Consider the following 25,199-nt stretch of genomic DNA (forward strand, 5'->3'; position numbering starts at 1 on the left):
GGGCATCTCTTAGCCCCCCAAGTAGAACTCCTCCCCCTCCACCGAATAATCCTGATGTTTTGGAGCCCAAGCCTGGCTCCAGTAGTCAGTCAGATGGACTCCCTGAGCAGATGGGATCACCTTCATTAGTTTATGGGGTGATGCCCAAAGCCTTATCTTTTCAAGATGAGGCTTTGTTTGCCAGAGAGCCCCAGACTGAACCTCAGGAGGTTACTTTAAAAGATCTTTGGCAAATTAATACTCGTGTGGAGGGGTTATTAAAATCTGTGGCGACACAAAATGTAAAATTTTCGCAAGAGGTGATTGAAAAGTTTGCAAATGTTGATTCTAATTTAAAAATTATTGAAAAACCGATTAGACAACTGAGTCTCAAGTGGTTACATTACAAGCAGTTTCTTCAACAGCAGTTAAGGATTTTCATATCACTCATATGAAATTTGAGAAAATGGAGAACTTACACAGAGCAAAAAATCTACGTCTAGTTAATTTCCCCAAAACTCATTTATTATCTCCAGAAATATTGGTTAAGAAATATTTTAAAGAAGTTTTGGGGATGACGGACATAGAAAATTTGCCTTTAACAAATTTGTATTATATTCCTCAGAGGAAAAAAGTTCCCATAGAATCGGGTATAGATCAGTTGGAACAAATTGATTTTGATTTAACTGGTTTCCTAGAAGATTCACAGGATATAACCCAAACTAGATCTACACTTCTTATAACTTGTACAAGAGAGATAGACAAATCCTTGATAATGAAAGTTTATTTTCAAAATAAGCAGACTAAATTATGTGGAGATAATTTACTGATTTTTCCAGATGTGGTCCAAGCAACACAATTAAGAAGAAAATCTTTTCTGGCTTTGAAATCTAGGGTGTTGGCTTTAGGAGCCACATTTTACTTGAAATTTCCCTGTAAATGCTTGATTAAATTTAAGGAGAATGATTATGTTTATTGGGACTCAATTCAGCTAGAACAATTTTTGCAACATCAAGAATCTATTAGTAGTAGTTCTTCTGTAACCACATAATTAATTATTTGGAGTTTTGAAAATTTCTAACACTATTATGATTGATCTATATGATCATGTTTATTTTGAGACTCTTTGTTATGGTATTTAGTATTTGTTCTCCCATAGTTATGAGGACTAGAGGAATTTTCTGATAAACCTTTTTTGGTTGTAATACTATTTCTATAATTTTGTATATGTATTATCCTTATTTTATTATTATGTGTAAGTAATAATATTCAAAATCTGAATAAAAAATTAAAAAAATTATATCAGGTTCAACTGAATAAAGGTTGCATTACAGATACTGTGGCAGAATCTTTAACAATTGTTTTGCCAAAGTCAAATAAAGATCCTATGTTGGTTTCGAATTACAGGCCTATTTCTTTGATTAATGTAGATGGAAAACTTCTGGCTAAGTTATTGGCTCTATGCTTGGCCAAAGCTCTCCCTTTTATTATTGGTATGCACCAAACAGGGTTCGTTGCTCATAGACATTCTTCAAATAACACCAGACTGGCTTTCCACATGTTAAATTTAACAAAAGCCATGGAAGATCCGTCTTTCTCTGTATCCTTGGATGCAGAGAAGGCTTTTGATCGTGTAGAGTGGACCTTCATGTATCAAGAAATGGATTGGTTTGGTATTGGTTCTGGATTCATACAAATGATTCAAACCTTGTACAGTTCCCTTCTGCCAGATTATATATTAATAATACTTTTTCGGAACGTTTCTGTCTGGAGAGGGGAGTTATCTCCTTTGCTTTTTGATATCGTACTGGAACCCTTATTATTGGCTACTCAGCAGGCAAAGGAGATTCAGGGTAGTCCTTATGCAGGTTGGGAATATAAAGTCTCTGTGTATGCAGATGATATTTTGCTTCATTTGAGGAATCCTGAAACGACCATTCCACATTTACTGGATTTGATAGATAAATTTGGGAAATTTTCAGGATATAAAATAAATTGGAGTAAATTAGAGGTTCTTCCGCTTAATGTACATTGTCCAGAAGGATTATTTGTCTCATTTCCTTTTCTTTGGAAAGAAGAGGGTATGAAATATTTAGGTATTTGGATTCAAAAAACGCTGGAAGAGACGATGAAAGTAAATGAAAGATCTTTATTGCTGAAGGTCACAGAAATGTGTGAGCAATGGAACCCATAACTAAACTAAACTTTAAGTTTGTATACCGCATCCTCTCCATAAAGATAGAGCTTGGCACGGTTTACAGGTAATTCAATAAAAGAGGGAAAGACATAATAAGAAATTAGAGGTTATAAAGAGGATAGCTAGCTTTACTTTTTAAATAGATAGCTTTACATTTTGGGGAAAAGCCTGGTTTTCAGATGCTTTCGAAATAATTGGAATGAGCCTAGATTCCGCAGCGGGGCAGGAAGGTTATTCCAAAGCTCATTTGTCTTGGTGGGGGAGAGTACAAACAGTTAAGATGATGATTTTGCCTGTGGTTTGCTACCAAATAGGTATAGGTGTTTTTTCAGGGGTCCTTTTATAAGAAATTAAATAGTATTCTTACTAAATTTGTTTGGCTGGGTAAAGCAGCTCGAATTGCTTTAGTATCTTTACAAAAGCCAATTGCGGAGGGTGGGATAAATTTTCCCAATTTTTATAGGTACCATCAAGCCTATATAATGCGCTAAGATTTGTATTGGATCCTCCCTGAGCTTATGCAAAATCTTCCGGATTGGCTGGACTTAGAGTGGCAAATTGTGTCCCCATTGCGATTATTTCATGTGCTGAGTATCAAGTTACCCAGATATGTTAAGGACAATAGTATTTTATTTGATACTTGGAAAACTTTGAAGTTTATTAATAAATTAAGAGATGTTCCAGTAGAGAAATCCACTTATCAATCCTTATGGCTAAATTCCAAGGTTCAAATAGGAGGGCCTGGGATCTTCTGGAAGCATTGGATGCAGGCAGACATTCGTACATTAGGTTGATGTGATATATTAATGGGAAACTGCTTGATTTTTCACGCCTGCAACAATCATTCGGTATTGTAAAGTCTCTGAATTATAGGTGGCTGCAGTTGAAGCAGGCCGTTCAGAGTGGGTTCCCTGAACAACAGAATCTCAAAAATCATTATAGCTTGCAGGTCCTATGCTTCCAGACAGATTTGCTGGGACATCAGGCCGCCCGGTGGTACAAATTAATATCTGAATTTTTAAATTAATATCTGAATTTTTGAATAAGAAACCAAAAACTGGTCTTCGTGCCATTTGGAGCATCGAGCTAAAGCAATATATTTCTCGATGACCACAAATCTGGACTTGGAGGATGAAATGTACAGCGTCAATATCTATGAGACAAACATGGTTCTTTCTGTTACATAGATCTTTTTGGACCCCTGTTAGGTTACATAAGTTAGACAGTTCTAGATCTAATAGATGCTGGCACTGTCATCTTGACATAGGGACATTGGATCATCTGTTGTTCTATTGCCCTTTGATACTCAGCTTCTGGAAGTTGATATGGGGACAGATTAACCTTATATTGGATTCAACAATCCCTTTGACAAATGAGGCAATTGTGGAACATTGCTGCATATCAAGCCTCCCTTAGATCACTACAAAGGCAGGCTTTTCTTGATTATGATAGGGACTGCTATGCAATTGATAACCCAAAATTGGAAAAATTGTGATCGCCTCATCTTTCCATTTTGGTGGGCCAGTTTATGTTTAGCTTACAAATATGAAAAGATGAATGCAGATATATTAGGGAATAGTAAACTATTTAAGTTGGTCTGGGGCCCGTTGACATCCTTTGTTAATTCACCATAGTTGTCTTTGTTTAAAATTTATGTTTATTTTATACATATCCAGGACGGGGTGAGGGGGTGGGAGTGGGATATATTCCTGGTTCATTTCTTGATTAATTGTTAGATGGGAGGGGAGGGATTTTTATTTTTTGCATTGTTATTAATGGAATTTAAGTGCTCATTTTGTTATTAATGTATATATAATTCATGACACTTTGACAATTAATAAAGATTTATATAAAAAAACAAAAAAAAAACAGTCTGACTAGACTGCAAATTGTCCTGTATATTTTTTTGTCATTTTTTGGTGCCACTAAGAAGATGCAAAAATTGGGAAGATGCTGTCAACAGACTTGACGCCTACACTTTTAAACTTTGAATTTTCTATTTTGTTTTACTTATAAGATGAGTTTTATTTATACATGATATGATAGAGATGTTTAAATACCTACTTAATGTAAATGCACATGAGTTGAGTCTCTTTCATTTGAATGGGAACTCTGCACTGAGAGGGCATATGTAGCATGAAGTGAAGAGGTGATAGGCTCCGGAGTAATCTAAGGAAATACTTTTTTACAGAAAGGGTGATAGATGCATGGAACAGTCTCCCAGAAGAGGTGGTGGAGACAGAGACCGTGTCTGAATTCAAGAGGGCTGGGATAGGCACGTGGGATCTCTCAGAGAGAGAAAGAGATAATGGATACTGCGGATGGGCAGACTAGATGGGCCATTTGGCCTTTATCTGCTGTCATGTTTCTGTGCTTTTCATTGGATGACCCCCTGATGCAGGCATATGCTGAAACATGACCCGTGTCAGGTCCAACAATCTTGATTGTCTCAGACCCTGAAAGCCTTTGGTGCTTTTTGTGTTTGGTTCGTATAGTGCACTGTGACCCTCTCCTACACTCTTCAGTGTCATTTTTAGAAAATGATGGCACAGGAAACTTTGAATGTTTATTTCCCCTGTCTAATTAATTTTTATGCCAGCGAAAGCAAATATTGAATCTTGCAGTGTGAACTATATCTCTGAGTACATTGTTATTAAGTGATTTTACAGGTCTCTTTACGGTTCTACGAGGGGCTGCTGAAAAGTTCTCAGCACAACCAAGAAGAGAATGATGTGGAGCCATGAAACTTACAAGTTATTCCACACTTTTCTTGACACTTTTCATTTCAATTATATCAAAAAGTAAGAAAAGTGGGCTGAGAACTTTTCAGCAGCCCTTCATAAATATATTTCCTTGTCTAATAACAGAACAAAGTAGTTCAGGTATGCTAGAAACTCTTACAGCACTTTTACATACCCACATTCATAAAAGAAAATGCATGTATTGAATATGAACAGAATTAAATAACCTGCATGACCACTTTAGAAAACAGAAAGACATTAAAAACAAATAAATTATGCTTTGCATTTTTCTCTCATTATGTAGGTCGCAGTATTAATGTGAAATCAGCAGGTCTAATTGGAAGACATGGTCCGCAATCAAAGCAGCCATTCATGGTTGCCTTTTTCAAAGCCAGTGAGATCCTCCTTCGCTCTGTCCGAGCAACCAGCACGAAAAGAAAGAATCCCAACCGCAACAAATCTGGTGGTCACCAGGATTCCTCTAAGATGCCTAGTATTGGAGGTAAGATTGTGAAATTACAAAAGGTTCAAGGAAGAGTGACTAAAATGATAAAGAGGATAGAACTCCTCTCATATCAGAAAAGGCTAAAGAGGATAGGGCTCTTCAACATGGAAAAAATATGGCTGAGGGAGGATGTGAAAGAAGTCTACAGAATCCTGAGTGGTGTAGAGATAGGAAAAGTGAATTGATTTTTTTACTCTTTCAAAAAGTACAAATACTAGGGGACAATCAATGAAGCTACATGGAAATACAGTACATTCAACTTATTGCCAGAGGATATGGTAACAACGGTTAGAGTATCTGGGTTTAAAAAAGGTTTGGACAAGTTCATGGAAACAAAAGTCTATAGACCTCCATTGAGACAGACATGGAGGAATCCACCGCTTGCCCTGGGATCGGTAGCATGGAATGTTGCTACTATTTGGGTTTCTGCCAAGTACTTGTGACCCAGATTGGCCACTGGTGGAAACAGAATACTAGACTAGAAGGTCCATTGTTCTAACCCAGTACGGCTATTCTTATGCTCTTATGGACCAATATTCAGTCACTGCTCAGTGTTTATTTGTTTGGAGTTTGGTTTTTGGGGGTTTTTTTTGGCAATGCCAGCCATAACAGTTAAAATAAACAAACCTCTGGGTATCTAGCATTAGGATCAAGATTGTGTTCAAGTTTGTCCTTTTGGTTAATTGTTCTCCCCAACTATGTCTATTTTATGAACTTGACTGTTTTTATTGATTGATGTACACTGCCTAGAAGCCAGATTCGGCGGTAAAATAAATTTTTTAAATAAACTTGAAACTTGGTGCTCAGACTCAGTGGTAACTCTCTGGATAACTTGCTGCTCTGCTAATGAACCATGCCAACACTATTCAGATAATGGCCAGGTCAGTGATCTTACCTAATTTATAAGTTGGGGCCGTTCTGGATCCAAATGAACTGAAGGAGCGCCACCAAAGGAATGGAGGAGTCGCCTAATGTTTAGTGCAGTGGTTTGAGAACCTGAGTTTGATTTCCCCCCTCCCCCCCGGCAGCTCCTTATGACCCCCAGAAAAGTCACTTACCCCTTCATTTCTTTGGATTCAGAGCTTAGATTATGAGCTCACTAGAAGCAGAAAAAAGTACTGCATACAGTTATGTAAACTGCTTTGGTTGTACCCACAGAAAGGCAGTATATCAAATTTATGACCCTTTACTCTATACAAAATATTTTCTCATATGAGGCCTTGACGTTGCTGATTAATATATATGTCAATGACACCCACCTCACCAACCTGCCATCAAACTCTTAATTGGGTGTGTCCTCATGAAGGTCAACAGTGGCATAGTAAGGGAGGGATGGGGGGGTGGTCCACCCCAGGCATGGTCTTCTTAAGGGCGTGTCACCCCTCCTCCTCCTCTCCTACCACGTGCTCCTCTCCTTGCCTTCCCCCATACCTTTTTTACTTCCCCGGCATGAGGTTGCTGCTTGCGTCAGCATCCTCATAATTTCTGGGACCCTCGCCTAGGAAGTGACGTCAGAGGGCGAGCTGACACCGATGTTGGCGTGCCGCTCACGCTGGAGAAGTTAAAAAGTTACGTGGAAAGGGAAGGGGGCGTGTGCACATGGCGGAGGAGGGGTGCAAGGAAAATGGGAGGAGCTCCACCGCCCTGGGCACCGCTCACCCTTACTAAGCCACTGGAAGTCAGCATTTCTAAATACATTCTCATTGCCTATTGAGACATGCCTTGTCCTTCAAGCATATGGCTCTTCCTCCTAATCTAATCTAATCTAGTCTTCAATTTATATACCGGTTCATCTCCCAACGGAGCTTGACTCGGTTTACAAGTAATTAAAGACCAGCAAAAAAGCAAACAAGGGCATAGAAGAAAATAAGTGTTGTAGGGCAATCAATTTGTTTAATCTTTAGGTAAACTGTTCAAGTATTGTGTAAATAATAAGGTTTTTAGGACTTTACGAAATTGTTGTAACTGACCTATCAATCTGACAGAATCAGGAAGCCCATTCCACATTTCTACCAATTTATAAGTGAAAGATTGACTGAGTTTCCCGGCCAATTTAATTCCTCTGAAGGAAGGGAACAGTAATTTATATCTCTGTATAGTCCTCGAATGGCAAGATCTAAGGTTATTCCAGTATAAAGGGACCTTGGGTAAAGAGGCAGAGCACAGCAGCCAAAAAAAAAAGCCTGAATGATGAGGGCTACCCCAGAGGTCTCCCGGGACCACCACTGGTCTCTGTGTTTTCCACTGAAGGACTAGGTGGTCTGTAACGCAAAGCATCAGAGGGAATCCACAACACAGCATTGAGAAAATCAACAAAGACAATGATGTCAGCCCAAAAAGAGGGAAGAAAATGGTAAGTCCAATAAAGCTATCTGACATCATTGTCTTTTTTGGTCTAGGTGGTCTGTAAAACATTCAGCAACACTATCCAAATAATGTTTGAATTTTAACGGGTAGCTCCGAACCAGCATCACTTATTCAGATAGCAAATGCAGATATATGGTTTTCATTATTTAACTCTATTACAAAATAATTCTCTGAACGTTGCTATGCCAAAAGTGGGAGAACCCTAAGGAGTGTGTACACACTATCAAAAGCAAAACTTAGCTGTCAGTTGAATTCTTCAAACATTCCCCGAAGATCAATGCTGACAACACCCCGCTTCTCAGCGTGCCGTTTTCTCAAACAATCTTCACTGCTTCAGCTCCAAGTTTTGTGCTGCATTGATCTTTGGGGAATGTTTGAAGAATTCAACCGACAGATGTTTGGCTTTTGTTTTTTGATTTTTGATAGTGTGCACACTAGTGGGATGTTCTCTGGTGAGATAGGAATGATATTTTGTGAGTTGAGCTTTTTATGCCTGTGATAGTATAAATTCGTTAAGACCAAACACAGGGACTTTATGTGCAACGTAGTCAGTAAAGAGCTATGATTATGAATGAGAAAACTGACTGTGATAAATACCAGTAAAGAGAGAGCGAAAAACTCCTTAGACGTATGCTCAGAGAAGTGAAACTCTGAAGAGGGGGTGAAAACCTCCTCTTGGGGAAAGAGTTTACCGTCCAGTCATTGCATATACTTTGTAAATAATCACTCTCTGAGAATTGGTAAAATATTATACTGGTTGTAAAACTTTTCTTAATCCTCCAAAGATAGCGTGTATTCTTTCTAAATTTCTTATGACAATAAATCTCGCTAGAATGCTGATGCAATACACTTATCTTGTAAAAATATAGATCTTAGGGGTCCAAACGTGGCCCCGTTTCGTGTTCTGCTTCAGGAGACCCAGATTCACTCATTTAAGTACGCTGTGCAACTGTAATTAAGTTCCATGAGATAATCTGAAATACAAAAAATAATTCGATAGCGTGCCACACTGCAGGTTGTTGAGCAAGATGAGTTCTATAGGATTAGGTAACACATTGACGAAATGGGTTGGAAACTGGCTTGGAGGTAGGCTTCAAAGGGTAATGGTGAACAGCACCCCTCCGAAATGACGGAGGTGATCAGTGGAGTGCCACAGGGCTCGGTCTTGGGCCCAATCCTATTCAACATCTTTATAAGAGACTTGGCAGAAGGCCTTCGAGGTAAAATAACATTATTCGCCGATGACGCCAAACTAAGTAATGTAGTGGGCAAATGCACAACGGACGAAGATTCAATGCCCGACAACATGATGCACAACCTACTCCTACTAGAGCGCTGGTCTAGGACCTGGCAACTTAGCTTCAATGCCAAAAAATGCAAGGTTATGCACCTAGGCAAAATCCATGCAAGACTTATACCCTCAATGGTGAGATTCTAGCAAGAATAGTAGCAGAACGAGACTTGGGGGTGATCGTCAGTGAGGACATGAAGGCTGCCAGTCAGGTGGAGCAGGCCTCATCCAAGGCAAGACAGATCATAGGTTGCATACGCAGGGGTTTCGTCAGCCGTAAGCCGTAAGTCATTATGCCTTTGTATAGATCCATGGTGAGGCCCCACCTGGAATACTGTGTGCAATTCTGGAGGCCGCATTATCGCAAGGATGTGCTGAGACTGGAGTCGGTTCAGAGAATGGCCACCCGGATGGTCTCAGGACTTAAGGATCTCCCGTACGAAGAACGATTAGACAAACTACAGCTATTCTCGCTCGAGGAGCACAGAGAGAGGGGGGACATGATCGAGATGTTCAAGTATCTCACGGGCCGCATCAAAGCGGAGGAAGATATCTTCTTTTTCAAGGGACCCACGGCAACAAGAGGGCATCCGTGGAAAATCAGGGGCGGGAAACTACGAGGTGACACCAGGAAATTCTTTTTCACTGAAAGGGTGGTTGATCGCTGGAATAGTCTTCCACTGCAGGTGATTGAGGCCAGCAGCGTGCCTGATTTTAAGGCCAAATGGGATTGGCACATGGGATCTATTCACAAGGCAAAGGTAGGGGAGGGTCATTAGGGTGGGCAGACTAGATGGGCCGTGGCCCTTATCTGCCGTCTGTTTCTATGTGGGAATGGGACAGTGGCAGAAATGAATCAGTCCAAACAGTTCTACGGCTTTTAATTGAAATATCCTCAGACATTGTAGCAGGCACACCTATTTCTGGCGATCTGTCTTCCTATCCCTGAATAACTTACACTGACTGATTACTTATTCTGGCAAGCCTCTGGTTCCTTGGACGCGGGAAAGACATTTTAGCTCTGACGGATCCTAATACTTTTCCCTCCCTATGCTGAGACGGATCCGTCAGCGCTAAATTGTCACCGTGGTCTGTAAGAGCCAGAAACTAACTACAAGTGGCATGGACCTCAGATTTTTAAGGATGTGCGGGTTTAGATCTGCGAGGACCGTGAGGTCCGTGTTTTAACCCTTCCCGGAATTCCTCTCAGTTGTGTGCATTGTTACAGAGCAGTGTTTCTCAACTCGGTCCTGGAGTACCCCCTTGCCAGTCAGGTTTTCAAGATATCCACAGTGAATATACATGAAAGACATTTGCATCTAATGGAGGCAGTGCATGCAAATCCAAGTTTATGCAAATCCAATGTGGATATCCTGAAAACCTGACTGGCAAGGGGGTACTCCAGGACCGAGTTGAGAAACACCATTCTGGAATACGCTTGATCCACTGCCAATTTAGGTGCAGGTATTTAGGCCTGGTTTTAACTGGTCTAAATAGGTGCCCCTAAATCATGAGAAGCACACAGGCGATTCTATAAAATGTATGCACACCTTGTAGAATTCTGCTAAGCTCTGTTCTAGTTGCTTTGGGGTACTATATAAAGAATCAGACCCTTAGGCCCTAACAGTTATGCCTGTCATAGACATGGTGTAACTACTGACTATTGCTTTGTGAAGCAGAGCTGCAACTGTTTTTGTGGTGCTTGGGAGCACAGACTTGGCAATCGATCTACACCAAGAGGCAGCGTGTTAAGCGAAATTCTGGCCACTGTCGGTAGGACAGATGATTATACTTTTTTGAGATAAGTGATATCATTCTTCTGTTATTTTTTTTGTTTTTGTTACTGCATTGCACAGAGCTATTAAATAGATTTTTATGAGGAGGTTTTCTATGCCCATGAGGTTGTTTACTTCGATAATCCTGCCACCCAATCTCTGTAGGGTGGGGAAGGGGATCTGAAGCTTTTTTCTCCCCGTTTTATCATTTCTTTTTCTTTTCAATGGTACTGCGCCTTGATTTGATTGAATGCTTTGCTTACTAAGTTAACTAAGTTACCTGTTTTGACCAGTAGAACTGTGTGAGCATTGTAACCGTTGCCATGTCAATGCTGACTTATGCTAGTGTTATGTAAATAGCATGATGATGGTTAGATGCTGTTACAGAACGGGGGCCCAGAACAGGGCATTGGGGTGCCTAACATAAGGTGCCAAGTTATAGACTTGCCTCCCTATTCCTTTCCAGCTTTAGCTGAAAGATAGAAGTATTCAATTTTGCATTTTTGTTGAATTCATGTCGGTCCATAAGCATCTACTTGCCTTATTATCAAAACTAACATTATTATTTCTGTCCATAGATTATAATACAAGTGAACAAAAACAAGCCTGCAAAAAGCATGAACTTTATGTAAGCTTTCGTGATCTGGGATGGCAGGTATGGAATACATTTTTTCCTTTGGTATAGTTTTTGTTGCCAATAGGTATTTTCTTCTGTTATGTTAATCAGGTTTTTTATTCCGCCTTTGCCTATTCAGTTACATGACATAACATTATACTTATACACCGCGTTACCAAAAAGTTCTGCGTGGTTTACAAAAGAGTATAAATATTAAACATAATCGTATTTCTTACCCCTTCCTTCCTCCTGTAACCTGTCAGTTATATTTATTTGATTTGATTCCCCTCGAATATGTAACTTATATTTTTATCCTCTGTACATCGCTTAGAAGTTGATATAAGCGATTAATCAAATACATAATAAACTTGGAAACTTAGTATATTTGAATGAGTCAACTAGTCAGTTATTTGGAGAAAAGATAGGCTTTTAGCTGTTTTCTAAAATGTCTGTAAGAAACTGCTGTGAGCAACAATGATCGAAATTCTTTTCCATGAGAAGCTGCCTGAGATGCTAAAGAGATTTAGGAATTTCTTGCTTTTACAACCTTTTACAGAACGGAAATTGAACAGAGCAGCTCAAGATCAGATTACATCACAAGAGGTTGGGTCAGTTATCTAGGAAGTTCAACGTACAGATTGACACGGACATTCAATAGGGTTGCTAGTACAGTTAGATCAGTACAACTATTAATAGTTAGGTCATAGTTTCAAATACATAGGGCTCCTTTTATGAAGGTGCGTTAGGGCCTTAATGCACGGAATAGCACACGTTAGCCGCTACCGCCTCCTCTTGAGCAGGCGGTAGTTTTTCGGCTAGCGCACGCTAAAAACGCTGGCGCACCTTCGTAAAAGGAGCCCATAGTTACAAGCAAGGTAGGTCATTGTTGGCTCTTTTGTTTTGTTCCAGGAGTTGCATTAGACAGTTTAGGAATGGGCTTTCATTGTTCCCATTTCATTTACTTCAGGGTTGGTTCCTTGTTTTGCTTTTGAAATGCTTTTTAAAAGATTTCTGAACCTGAGATACTGGTCACGAGATCATAGTGTAAATGGTAGTTAGTTCCAACATTTTGCTAATTGATATTGGATGGCTATTGGTCACTATTATCTGATATCTAATGGTGTCTTGTGATTTAGGAGTCTTTTTACTAAACTGTGGTAAAAAGTGACCTTAGCCATATGCTAAGGCCACCTTTCTCACATGCCAAGGCCATTTTTTATTGCAGCTAAAAAGTGGCCGATTTCCATTTTTCCACTCTCATGTGTTTATATTGTCATTAGCATGTGGCAATTAACAAAAATTAACACACGAGCCCTTACCCCCACCTATTTTGTAGGCAGTAAGGGAAGTAGTAAGAGCTCACATGCTAATCCCATGGTAATGTGGCTGCATTGTCATGTCTATTCTCCATCTCCCAGATTTGACCCCCTGAGAAAAATTCTGAAATATTTGCATGGTTTACGTGTGCACATTGGGATTTAAACAGCAAGATGCCTTGGTGCATCTCACGGTAAGACCTTTTAAGCTGTGATTAGTGCTCATTAGTATTTATTGTAGCTTAATAAAAGATCCCTTAGTGAAATGGCAGAAATTAATGAAAACCAACTAGGGCTTAGTTCCCAATTATCGGAGCCAGTTTTTATTAAGTTTCCCAGTTAACTTTCCTAAAATGTGGGTAGCTATAGAGTTGTGGGAAAGATATTATATGCTAAGTACTGATTTTCAACAGAAAGTACTTATGAAACAAAATGAAGATAAATTAATTACAAGCCTGTAGTTTATAAAGTGGAAAAAGAACATGAGGCCAAACCAGTCTGCCCAATTATCCTTTTCCACATTTTTGTCATCTCCTTATTTATTTTACTGTTTTGACAGACAAATTGTTCTGTTTTCTTCATGCTCAGCTTGTTTTCTTTTTACACGTCTAATCATGAGGCTTTCTGATCATCTACATTCACAAAGATTTGGTTTTTGAGGTCCTCGGGCCTCTCTGGATTGTCTTGACCCCATCAGTCCCTGGGGAGTTGTAAGACTTTTTCACAATTGCAAATTGAATTTACAATCACTAAGTTCAATTGATTACTAGCCCTTTGTAGCCTGCCAAACACACCTGGCTATAGATCATACTCAGAGGCCCACACTCCCCCCCCCTCCCCACGTACATGCAATTTGCAAATTGCTAGTAGTTCTCTGCAGTCTGCCAAATAATCTGGCTGCCCCACCCTCCATTCCCTGTATTTACCAACTCACCTACTCCTGTGGCCTGCTGTAATGCTAGGCTGTTCTGTTATTTCATACACTTTTTTTTGTAACTAAGAATTCTCTGTTCTATCCCATGCCCTTTTGAGGTCTACTACTATTTCAGCTTTCATCACCCATCCCAGAAGGCATTCCATGTATCTGCCACTCTTTCAATGAAAAACATGTTTCCTGAAGGCTCTCCCAGTGACTCAATAGCAATGCTATGCATTGCTGTTCAGAGTAATCTGGGTCTAATTTCTGACTCCGGTCTTCTATTCCTTAGGTGAACCAGGGATGAGGATGATGCCAAGGCATCATTCACTGCCTCTGAGAAAGAGGGGGTCATAGGTATTATGCAGCAGTGACACCCAAGGGCTGCCTAGTCTTAGACACTAAGGACACTTGTTTGTTTTTTCCATGAAATTTTATTGAAAGTTTTATCAATATACAAAAGGGAAAACATTTCAACAAATATAAACAGAGAGAGCTCAATATATTTTTATGTAAATCAAAGATAAACAAATATTTCCTCTGGTCCATATGATACAATCATTAGATGTAAACAAGAGGGACAGGGGAATAATGGGGGGAAAGAGGGAAGGACTACCTTAGAAGAGGAGAGGAAAGGAAAAAACAGAATAAAGGGAAAGAGAGGCCCCACAGGAGGCCAAAGAGGAGAAAGGAGAGAGAGAAGTATTAAGGACCTACAAGTTACAGTTAATATTGTGTATGGTTAAAGTGAATCCAAGTAATCTTCATAGGCCTGTATTTTTAGTAATTTACGTACTTGAGTTGCTATCTATGCATGCAAATGACCTCTTATAAAATAATGACTAGCAAGAATGTATGCAGGTAAGTTTCAAGGCATATACTTTCACTGTTGGTTTTCACCGGGATGGATTGTAGGTGGAATCCATATCTACATGCACAAATGATAAAAAAAAAAATCCATAATTTAAGCACACATTTGCAGAAAGTTTACACCATCCCTCAAGCAGATGTAGACACCCACACCTACATCAATATGTATTTTTTCAAGCCAACACTAATATTTAATATATTCAAGTAAGGCGCCCTCCTTGCAGTTTTTGAGGGGAGGGGGGCCTTGGAACCCGGCGGGGAGCTGTGAGCTTCACAAAAGACCCTAGGTCTATCTATGAAGCTGTCCAGAGGAAGGCAACGGAAATGATCTGCGCATGCTTCATGTGTCTGCTAAGCCAGGAAAACTGAATTAGATGAATTTCACTGTAGCCCATATTGCCTTAGTTTTCTGTGTCTTATGTGTTATATTATTATGCACGTTACCTTATATCCCATTCTCAGCTCTCTGGGGAGGATGGGATCTAAATCGAATTAAATAAATAAGTAGGAGTGTATTTGACTTTAAAAATGGACATAAAATAGGTGTATGAAAACGTTACCTAGACGCAACTTTATAAAATAACCCTCTTTCCGCCACATTCTAGAAAAATCACTAAAAGGTACACATACAATTGAATAACAAGCTAATTGATGCCAATGACTTCATGGCAAGCAATTATTGGTGCTAATTACAATCTACACCTAAATTTGGTCCCCTTTTATCAAGCTGCGTTAGGAGTTTTTTTATCACGGGTTTCTGCGGTAAAAGCGCCAATGCTCATAGGAATGCTGTGAATATTATATTACATTAGTGATTTCTATTCCGCCATTACCTTGTGGTTCAAGGCAGATTACAAAAGGAGTTATCTGGCCATTTCCAGAGGAATTGAAGAGTAGAGCGAGTTGCTTTAGAGAATTGGGATGAGTCTTGCGGTGTTAGTTTGTCTTCAAGGATTTCTTGAATAGGATGGTTTTTACCACAGCAACCCACAATAAAAAAAAACCCTAACATGACTTGATAAAGGGGGGGGGGGGCCTTTATGTGTGAGCCAGAAAAGGGGTGCAGAAATGAGCAGGTTTGGAGCAGATTGGGGGGCATTGCTTTTAGTTACACTGGAAATTATATTTTCCCTAGTACAAATGGCCACACCTATATTTAATCAAATTTCCTAGGCAGAAGTGCTATTCTATAATCTGTGGCTAACTTTAAGTGTGGTTTATAGAGCAGTGGGTTTTTTAGTGTCAATTTTTGGGTGACGTATATAGAATTTAGCCCTTTATGGCTAGATTTAGGGGCATGATCACAAAGTTAAGAAGTTCTGGTCCCTGGCACAAGGCCAAGAACCATTGCTGTAACGATTGAACTAATTTGAGAGGGGATATGATATAGGAAAAAAAATCCTTGAATAGCTGCAAATGAAGGCACATGACATGAGATCCAAACCCCAGCTCTGATTAAACTAGAAATCCAAAGGGCAGGAGAAATCGAGCGAATCCAAAATTATTTCCTGATGTGGCTCCCATATTTACTGCCATAAGATTTCATATTGATATTCTATGAAAAGAATGTAATATAAATATAGAAAAAAAATATCTCTGGTTACAGTTTATACAAGCCAGTCAAAATCTATTACACATACATGTGTCATGTTCATTCACACTGGCCAGAATACTTAGAACACACAAACGTAAAAAGTCTACCCCTCTCTCCCTCTTTCTCTCTCTTTTGCACACATAAACACACACACATATTCATATTTGCTTACCAATCTAAATCATCTGACGTTCTCATATACCGTATTTTCACCCATATACCGCGCACCCGTGTAAAACGCGCACACGGGTATAGCACGCGGGGAACACAAATTTATGTAAAGAAAATGTAATATAGCGCGCACACGCGTATACCGCGCATGCTAAAACCTCCTCCCGCCTACTCCGAACCGGCATCCTCCCCCGCTTGCTTACCCGAGAGAGCATTTTTTTTTCATTCGAATACGGCATTCCCCCTGCGAACCGGCATCCTCCCCCCCCGTGATCCTACATCCCCCCCAGCACCGCAAAACATCTCTTATCCGATTGGGCACTGGCACCGGCACCAGCACCAATGCACAGGATGTGCCAGTGCCAGTGTCCGAAGATCCTCCCTCGTTGGGTTGGGCTGGGCTGGGCGGTACAGTGCGAGAGAGATCCTCCTTCTTCCTGCGCCGGGCTGGACTAGGCTTTGAGCATTTGCGCATGCTCAAAGCCTTCTGGTCTCGCTCTCTCCATCAATTCCAGAGATAATCTCGGAGAGAGCGAGACCAGAAGGCTTTGAGCATGCGCAAATGCTCAAAGCCTAGTCCAGCCTGGCGCAGGAAGAAGGAGGATCTCTCTCGCACCGCACCGCCCAGCCCAGCCCAACTCAACGAGGGAGGATCTTCGGGCACTGGCAATGGCACATCCTGTGCATTGGTGCTGGTGCCGGTGCCCAATCGGGTAAGAGATGTTTTACGGTGCTGGGGGGGGATGTAGGATCGCGGGGGTGGGGGGGTGACGCGAGCGGGGGGGAGGATGCCAGTTCGCAGGGGGGATGCCGGATCGGATTGAAAAAAAAAGTTGTAAAACGCGCTCACACGTATAACGCGCACGGTTATGCACAGTTTGTAAAAATTGTGTATAACGCGCGCGTTATATGCGTGAAAATACGGTAATCTAAATCATCTGACGTTCTCATATACTCATAGTTAGTCATGAACTCTCTCTTACATATGGTTTTGCAGATAGCCCAGAACACAGCAGCATGTGTGATTGGGGATATCTGACGAAGGGAACATGTTACCCCATTATTAACTGATTTACATTGGTTAACAGTTGTTTGGAAAATACAGTTCGAGTGTGGTTTTAGTTTATAAAGCATTACATTGAAACTTGCCTCTTGCTGTGCCTACAGAGAATACATGAGTAGTAATATCTTCTTTTAATAATAAAATATCCCTAAGGATCATAATCTGAATAAAGACTATTTATCCAAATCAAAATCATTTATAAAAATCATTGAAAAGACTCTTCTGTTAATTTGTTCAAAAATCATAAAAAGTTCTTAATGAGCACCCACGGGGAAGAAGCATTAGAATACCGATTGGAAAGGGATCATGGGACCTCTTATAGCTCCTGCTATTGCAGTACCCACTTCATCGATCCTCATCAATTTGAATCATCTGCTTCTTCCCCCCATCCTTCCTATTGTACATAAACTTTATTCCAAAAAATATTTTAAAATCCTTTCTATAAATCTCAAAATAAGCACAAACTTGTAGAAATGTTTAAGAATATTCAAAAATAGTTCATATGAAAAACGTTCCTCAACAACAATGAATACGTGTAAGGTTTCACTTATCTGGTCCACGGGACCCCAGCGTTGTTTCCACTTGAAAGCTCCCGACGCTGTCACACAAGAACCGCGATGCTGATAAAAAAGAACAGCTGCATGGACCCTTTCAGTATTTCAGTCAATGGACCTGCCTCAGGAGATTCCACTACCATGCACGTCTGGAAATCTAGCTTGCCTCTCGCTCTTTCACCCACAGCATAACATGTCAGTTATACCTTATGAGCCCTCCCATTCTCTGAGGTCTTAGTCTAAGCAGCTGCTAAAAGTGCGGTACCTTCATTACAACAGGTGCATAAGGCATTGGTTCATTCACGGGTATTTTGTGTGGCAGGCCCTACCTGAGTCTTTAAGATATACTGTGATTTTGCTTTTGAGCAGTATGAACTGTTTTATGTATTTGTTAGTAATTGTGTATGTTTCTATGTAACAAGCACAGATTTGGGGATGTGCAGAATATAAATATTTTTTAAATAAAAAAATTAAATAAATCTTATCCACATTTCTTTTCTTTCTCACATACAAGTGCCCATATATGGAAGCCTGATCCCCCAATAGTAATAGCTCGTGGGATCTCTCGAAGAGAGAAAGAGGTAATGGTTACTGCGGATGGGCAGACTAGATGGGCCATTTGGCCTTTATCTGCCGTCATGTTTCTATGTTTCTATTATTCTTAGAGATATTGGTGATCATTTTTAGAGATCAAGAGCACATGATGCAGGAAAGTGTGGACATCACCAGAGACCTCCGCCACCCGTTAAGCTTGGTCAGGGACTTGGTTGGGGGGTGGGCCATTTCTGAAGGACCATTTCTGAAGATCTGGAGAATGGGGTGTTTGCGGAAGCTACCATATATCAGATTTGTGCCCATAAATGAGAGCTTCCCCTGCCTTGGAAAAGGGGAGCTCTAGGTGAAGACTATTGCTGGAAATTAGTGGTGGGGAGGGTCATGTGAACAGTCTCTTTACTTCTGCTGCTGCTGCTGATGGTGGTGGTGGTGGTGGTGGGTGTCTTCGTTAGGATTTGTTGCTCGAGGCTAGGGGGAGGTGTAAAGTGAGGATTCTGTTTGCTGCTAGGGGGTAGAGTTTGTGTGATAGCTCTGTTTGTGTATGCGGGGGGTGGGGGGTAGGGTCAAGGCTATCAGAAGAGCTGGATAAGAGTAGGGATAACCTATTTAAGAGGGGCCACTGATACTAAGATCAGGGCCTTTTGCATAGGGAGCAAAGCATTCAGAAGCTGCTTCAATGTCTTTGTGGGGAGGAATATATATTTTTCCCACATAAAACTTTCCAGAATTGCTTCTCCCTCTGAAAAGGAAGGGGTTTGGATGTACAGTAGGGTGGCCCAAAAAATTAAATAACACAATTTGTCCACAAGGCTAATTTTATTCCTTTAAATAAAAATGAAAAACACACAACATTTTACTTAAACAAAGTTTAGGGGTCGCCCCACTTCACTTTTTTTTTTTTAACTACTGCTAAGTTTAACAGTATATTATAATTCTTGTGCACTTGACAAATATAATCAACTGTCTATAACATAAGAGCCATCTTTGATGCAGAAGGAAATTTCTTTAGGTGGCTGGCCATTAGCCAAAGATCAAATTGCTTCTGTTCTTCATCCTTTGTCAAAGTATCGTTGGATTTTTCAATGAAGCTTATTCCTCGTTCTGCTGCATCATTAACAGTCAAGTTGGATGACCAATTCCAAAGTTCCTTGAAAACTGGATTGTCACTACATTCTGTGAGATGTTTCTTCAGGAATATTTTTGCTTTTGCTGATCCTTCTTCAATCAAGAGATCAAAAAATGCTTGGGGTGGGGGTAGGACAAGATGGCGACCGAGCAGGACCTATAGATGAAAGCTCCCGGTTCTTAGGAAATTCTCTTAGAATATTACCTTGTACTCTGCTTCTTTCGATGCCTAAGAGAAGGTAGCAGCAGAGTGTTATCCCTCCACCCAGTCCTGCGACCTCATCACCATGCCAGACTGTTATAACAGCTTTTATAGTCAATACAGTAATGATGGGTGATTCCACTACTGGGTTGAGGGAGGAACTCAGTTTGAACAATGATTTTTTGTTGAGCCTGCCAGGACCCAATCCATGCCCCCCTCTCAGTTCTTGGAAGAATGACGGAAGACTTGATGCGTGTGGAGGGCCTCGAGAATATCTCTGGAGAAATGTGCCAAAGTCTTGCATCAAACCTGGAAGAGTTTGTTTCACCTATTCCAACGCCAGTGCTTTCTGGGGAAGAGCGCCTATGGAATTAGAAGGTGGTAAGGATGAGGGAAAGCAAAGCCCAGTGGGTACTGGAGTAGCCATTGGAAATCTGGCAGCCTTATCCCCCTCAAGCCGTTAGAAAAACCCTGGGCGGTTACTTTGGACTCACTCTAGATGGCCATTGAGAACCTACACTTGGTATGGCCTAACTTTGTTTCAGTTTCCTTAAATCTTTCCACAAAACTGCATTAATTTGAGACAGTAGCTGAGCAACATACAGTTGCCTTAGAAAGAGTGGAAAAATCTTTTATGGAGATGAAAAATGCTGCTGCTCAACAAGTAACAGATAAAGCTTTAATTATGAGAAAGATTGAAAATCTGGAAAATCAAACTACTGTATAAGCTTAAATTTAAGAATTCTTAACTTCCCTATTTCCAGATATATGTCATCTCAAGAACTTTTCAAAAATGTTTTGATTACTATTTTAAAGATCTAGGAATCTAATATTCCTCCATTTCAGATTTATTACTTGAAAAAAATTCAAGAAAATCCTAAAGTGGATAAGAAACATTAAATGTATCTGCTTTTCTAGAATCATCTGAATTAGAACTTTCTGGGCGAGTAACAATGTTGGGGATTTTTTGTCTTCTATCAAGATAAAGAAATGGTGTTGAAATTATATTACAATCTTAAACAAGTCTCCTATTTAGGAAAAAATGATATATATTTCCAGATGTCTCAAGATGGATGCAGATTCAGAGGAAGGAATTTTTTAATTACATAGGTCAACACATCATTTTCATCACAGTTAATGTTGGGTGGGTTTTGTAGTATTTTTCATGCTGATTTCAAATCTGTATTTAGTTTTTCACTAGCACATTACATTTTTGTGATGAAGCTCATTATATATAATTATAAACATTAATTGGGCGATATATCTTGCGTTTATAGGATAAACATATAAGGTTGGTTAACGACAGTTATCTTTGTTTTTTATGCTACAGACATTATTTATGGTGATTCATATCAGTCTTTATCATGCCAAGACATTGTACTAATCATCCAGATAGTTTCTGTTACATCTGTGGTTCATTCATGACGAAAGCACAACGTCGCCCAATTACCATAGATCTGAAGAAGGTATACAAATTGTACTTTGGCTGTCCACTGGGTGACCAGGATAAATCTTGGGCTCCACATATCTGTACCAGTTGTTCCAATGGACTTTGTGACTGGCTCAATCGATGAAAGGCAGTGATGTCATTTGCAATCATAATGATATGGAGGGAACCGTGAGACCATATTAAAGATGGCTACTTTTGCCTTTTGAACACAAGTGGATTTTCAGCTAAAACTAAGCACGTTCTTTTGTCTCTCCATTTAATAATAATAATAATAACAGTTTATATACCGCAGGACCATGAAGTTCTATGCAGTTTACAATGATTGAAAGATGGTACAACTTGAGTGGAATAAACAGAGTTAAGAGCTAGTGATTAACATGTATTGATTAACAGTTATTTTGGAGTAAGAATTTTATAGGTCAGCTGCCTAAATACTTTATTGATATCAATATAGATATAAGTATACTTTGATATCAATATAGATATATACATATAAGTATACTTTATATAGATATAAGTATACTTTATTGATATCAGTATAGATATATATACATCTAGTGTTAGCTTATTCCATAATGAAGGGGAGAGTAGTTAAAGCTACAGCCTCAGCACCCTGGGGTTGTGGGTTCAAACCCACGCTGCACCTTGTGACCCTGGGCAAGTCACTTAATCCCCCCATTTTCCCAGGTACACTAGATAGATTGTGAGCCCACCTGGACAGGCAGGGAAAAACGCTTGAGTACCTGAATAAATTCATGTAAAACCTTTCTGAGCTCCCCTGGGAGAACAATATAGAAAATTGAATAAGTAAATAAATAATGTACCACTCACAATATCATACTTTTCTAACTTCCTTCACCATAGGGATTCTCAACAATTTCTCTTACTCTGTAGAACTGATATAGCCCCGGTTGTCTTATTATACTGTATCCGCACTATCTCCTATTCTAGTTATTCAGCCTATTTAGCATTTAAATCATTCACCTAGCCTAGGGGTAAGCAATTCTGGTCCTCGAGAGCCACAGGCAAGTCAGGTTTTCAGGATATCCACAATGAATATGTATGAGATGGATTTGCATGCATGGCCTCCTTGAGATGCAAATCTATCTCATGCATATATATTGTGGATATCCTGAAAACCTGACCTGCCTGTGGCTCTCGAGGACCGGAATTGCCTACCCCTGACCTAGCCTGTTCAAATAGCTTCTTACCCTCTCCAACTTTGAAATTATTGAATTGACTGACGGTGTCTGTCCTAGGAAATATTCTAACATTTTTTTGTTCTGCATTGCTACACAGCATTTACACAGTTTATTAAATGTATGATACTTAAGGGACAGTTCTACAACTGGGCCTCCATTTAGGCATACTAAGGATGCGTGGTAGGAGCATATTCTATAATAGCATCCGAGCACCCAGGTTCCATTACAGAATACTAGCGTAACCCAATGTTGGCGCACCTAAGATGTATGTGCCTGCATTAAGTGCAGATAGCTAAATGTGTTAGGGGTACACATAATGAATCCCCATGTCCTGCTCCTCTCAGGTATATGCCTTCTCCCCCCCCCCCCCACCCCCATGCATTCAAGCACTATTAAGGGACCCTTTTACAAAGCCACAGTTTCAATTCTCCTGCGGCAAATGCACCAAAGCCCATAAGAATTGAATGGGTTTTGGTGCATTTGCTGCAGGGGAATCACTAACACGGCATTGTAAAAGGAGCCCTAAGTTAGGTAGACCATTGCAGAATAGTTTTTAGATGCCCTGCTGGCACTTTCACTGGTAAGCACAAAAGTACAAGTATTTTAGACATTTATGTGTGCAAGAGTATTTTTCTTAACCTTTTTTTTTTTTAAAACTTTTTTTGTACCCTGCAGGATTGGATTATAGCTCCAGAAGGTTATGCTGCATTTTATTGTGATGGAGAATGCTCATTTCCACTCAATGCTCACATGAATGCTACAAACCATGCCATTGTTCAGACACTGGTATGTGAGGTTATACTTTACTAATAATTTTAGCTCTGCATAGATTAATCATTTTTAAGGGAAAAAAATTTTGGGGACTGAAACAGATTTTTAACATGAAATGGTTATTGATTGTACTTGCCTGTCTGGGTCATCATTCCATTACCAATAAACATAATATTACAAAAAAAAAAGGATTACAATGTTGGTCTGGATGACAAAGTTAGAAGTTGATGTTTTCAAGAGAAACATTCCAAACCACTAAGGTTAATTCTAGAAATAGAGCTGCAACTGTTGCTTGTGGCTAGAGTGTTAGAAAATCTGGTGTAACATTTTCCAAATTAAGATGAAAAGATGCTTTTTTCTTTTATGTTCGATCTCTTTGTCTCTCCAGGTGTTTGAGGGCTCATTTTCAAACCAGAAAGAAGTCGGACAGACATCTAAGCATGCCTAACTGCCCCAATTCTCTAACCGGCACCCATGTTACAGGCGCCGGTTAGAGAATCGCACCTGCCAGGTCGAGGGATCCCTGTTAGGTCCAAAGGAGTGCAGAGGGAGGGGACTTTGATTGACCTCAAGACCTTTTGGTGGCCACAGATACAAAAGGCTCACACCAACTGTGAAGTAGACCTGTATTAAGACCCTGAAGCAGTCAATAGAAATATTGGAGAGGAATGCTCTTGGTACTAGAGATTGGTGCCAGATGAGAGTATTGATTTGGAGGAAACCCAAGAAGTTGAATTATCATGGATAGACTTCATAGTTTATTTAAATTTTGATTAAACGCTTATCCAAAGGTACAAAGCGTTGTACATAATCATTTAAAATAGCTGGGAAACAAACGTTTTAGATAATAACCATGAACAAACATTACAAACATACTAGTAACATGAAAACATTGGGGGGAAAAAATAGGAGAGCTACAATTTTTTTTTTTTTTAAAAAGGAATACAAATAAAGAAAGTACAATAGGGAAGGGAAATAATTTAATTCATGAGAAAATAGGTGTGTACGGAAGTAAGATCAGTTAAAGGCGTCTTTAAAAAGTAAGCATTTTAGGCTACTTTTAATTTCTGCAAGTTTTGTTCGGCTCTGAGGAATAGGGGTAGAGAATTCAAGATTAATGGGGCAGTGACTGAAAAAATGAGAGTGTGACGAGTACCAATTATCTTTAAGGATGGAACGTTAAGGGAATGTTGTGAGGCAGATCTTAAGGTTCTGGGAGGGTCATATGGAACTAATAATCTATCTAGGAATGCAGGAGTATTGGTCTGTTTAATGTTAAAAGTCAAAAGTGCAATTTTGTAGGTGATCCGCTGTAAGACAAGCAACCTACTTCTGGTTGGAGTAGCAGGAGCTTACTATTGTGGATAGATTACTGAGTGGTGTATCTAGAGCCAAATAGAGGAAACTGTGGACTGACTTCTGGTCAGAGGAGTGAGGCCAGAAGACCAAAAGTTGACCATAAATACTGTAAGCAATACCTCTGGTTAACTTGCTAATCTCAACATTAAGGTATTTTCCCCATTCCCTAGAAATGCAGAGCATCCTCATTCATAGCATGTGATGATAAATCGATATACAATATGCACGCTTGGTCTTCATCGGTTCTTTGTCATTTGTAGAAGTCCATCAAGCGTTAGCCTCAGATCCCTAATCCACATCTGTCTTTTGCCATTTGGGTGACACAGACCATAAAATTCTGTCCAACACTGGCCTTCGTTCCTAACTACTCTTGTCCAGCAGTCATGTTTTGTTCCCATCCTCTTATTTAAGCAACCTTTGTGATTACCCCTTGCATTTTTGAATTCCTTCATAGTTTTTGACTCCATCACCTCTACTGGAAGAGCATTAAGCGGGGGAAGAAATTTTTAAAATAAAATGATAAATTCAGAATAAATGAAAAATCCAATAAGGAACATGGGAACTAAAAAAAAATGAGGCC

At 39.8% G+C, this 25,199-nt stretch overlaps 1 protein-coding gene across 1 annotated transcript in view; it reads left to right on the top strand.

The window, feature by feature from the left end:
* Positions 1-25,199, top strand: part of BMP5 (bone morphogenetic protein 5) — a 152,428-nt gene that overhangs the window by 126,213 nt on the left and 1,016 nt on the right. The window contains exons 4-6 of the mRNA XM_033938832.1: positions 5,222-5,419; positions 11,434-11,510; positions 23,165-23,275. Coding sequence (XP_033794723.1) covers positions 5,222-5,419; positions 11,434-11,510; positions 23,165-23,275 — 386 coding nt within the window. The remainder of the gene's footprint in view (positions 1-5,221; positions 5,420-11,433; positions 11,511-23,164; positions 23,276-25,199) is intronic.

This window comes from Geotrypetes seraphini, chromosome 3 (assembly GCF_902459505.1).
Source record: "Geotrypetes seraphini chromosome 3, aGeoSer1.1, whole genome shotgun sequence".
In the NCBI taxonomy this organism is placed as follows: domain Eukaryota; kingdom Metazoa; phylum Chordata; class Amphibia; order Gymnophiona; family Dermophiidae; genus Geotrypetes; species Geotrypetes seraphini.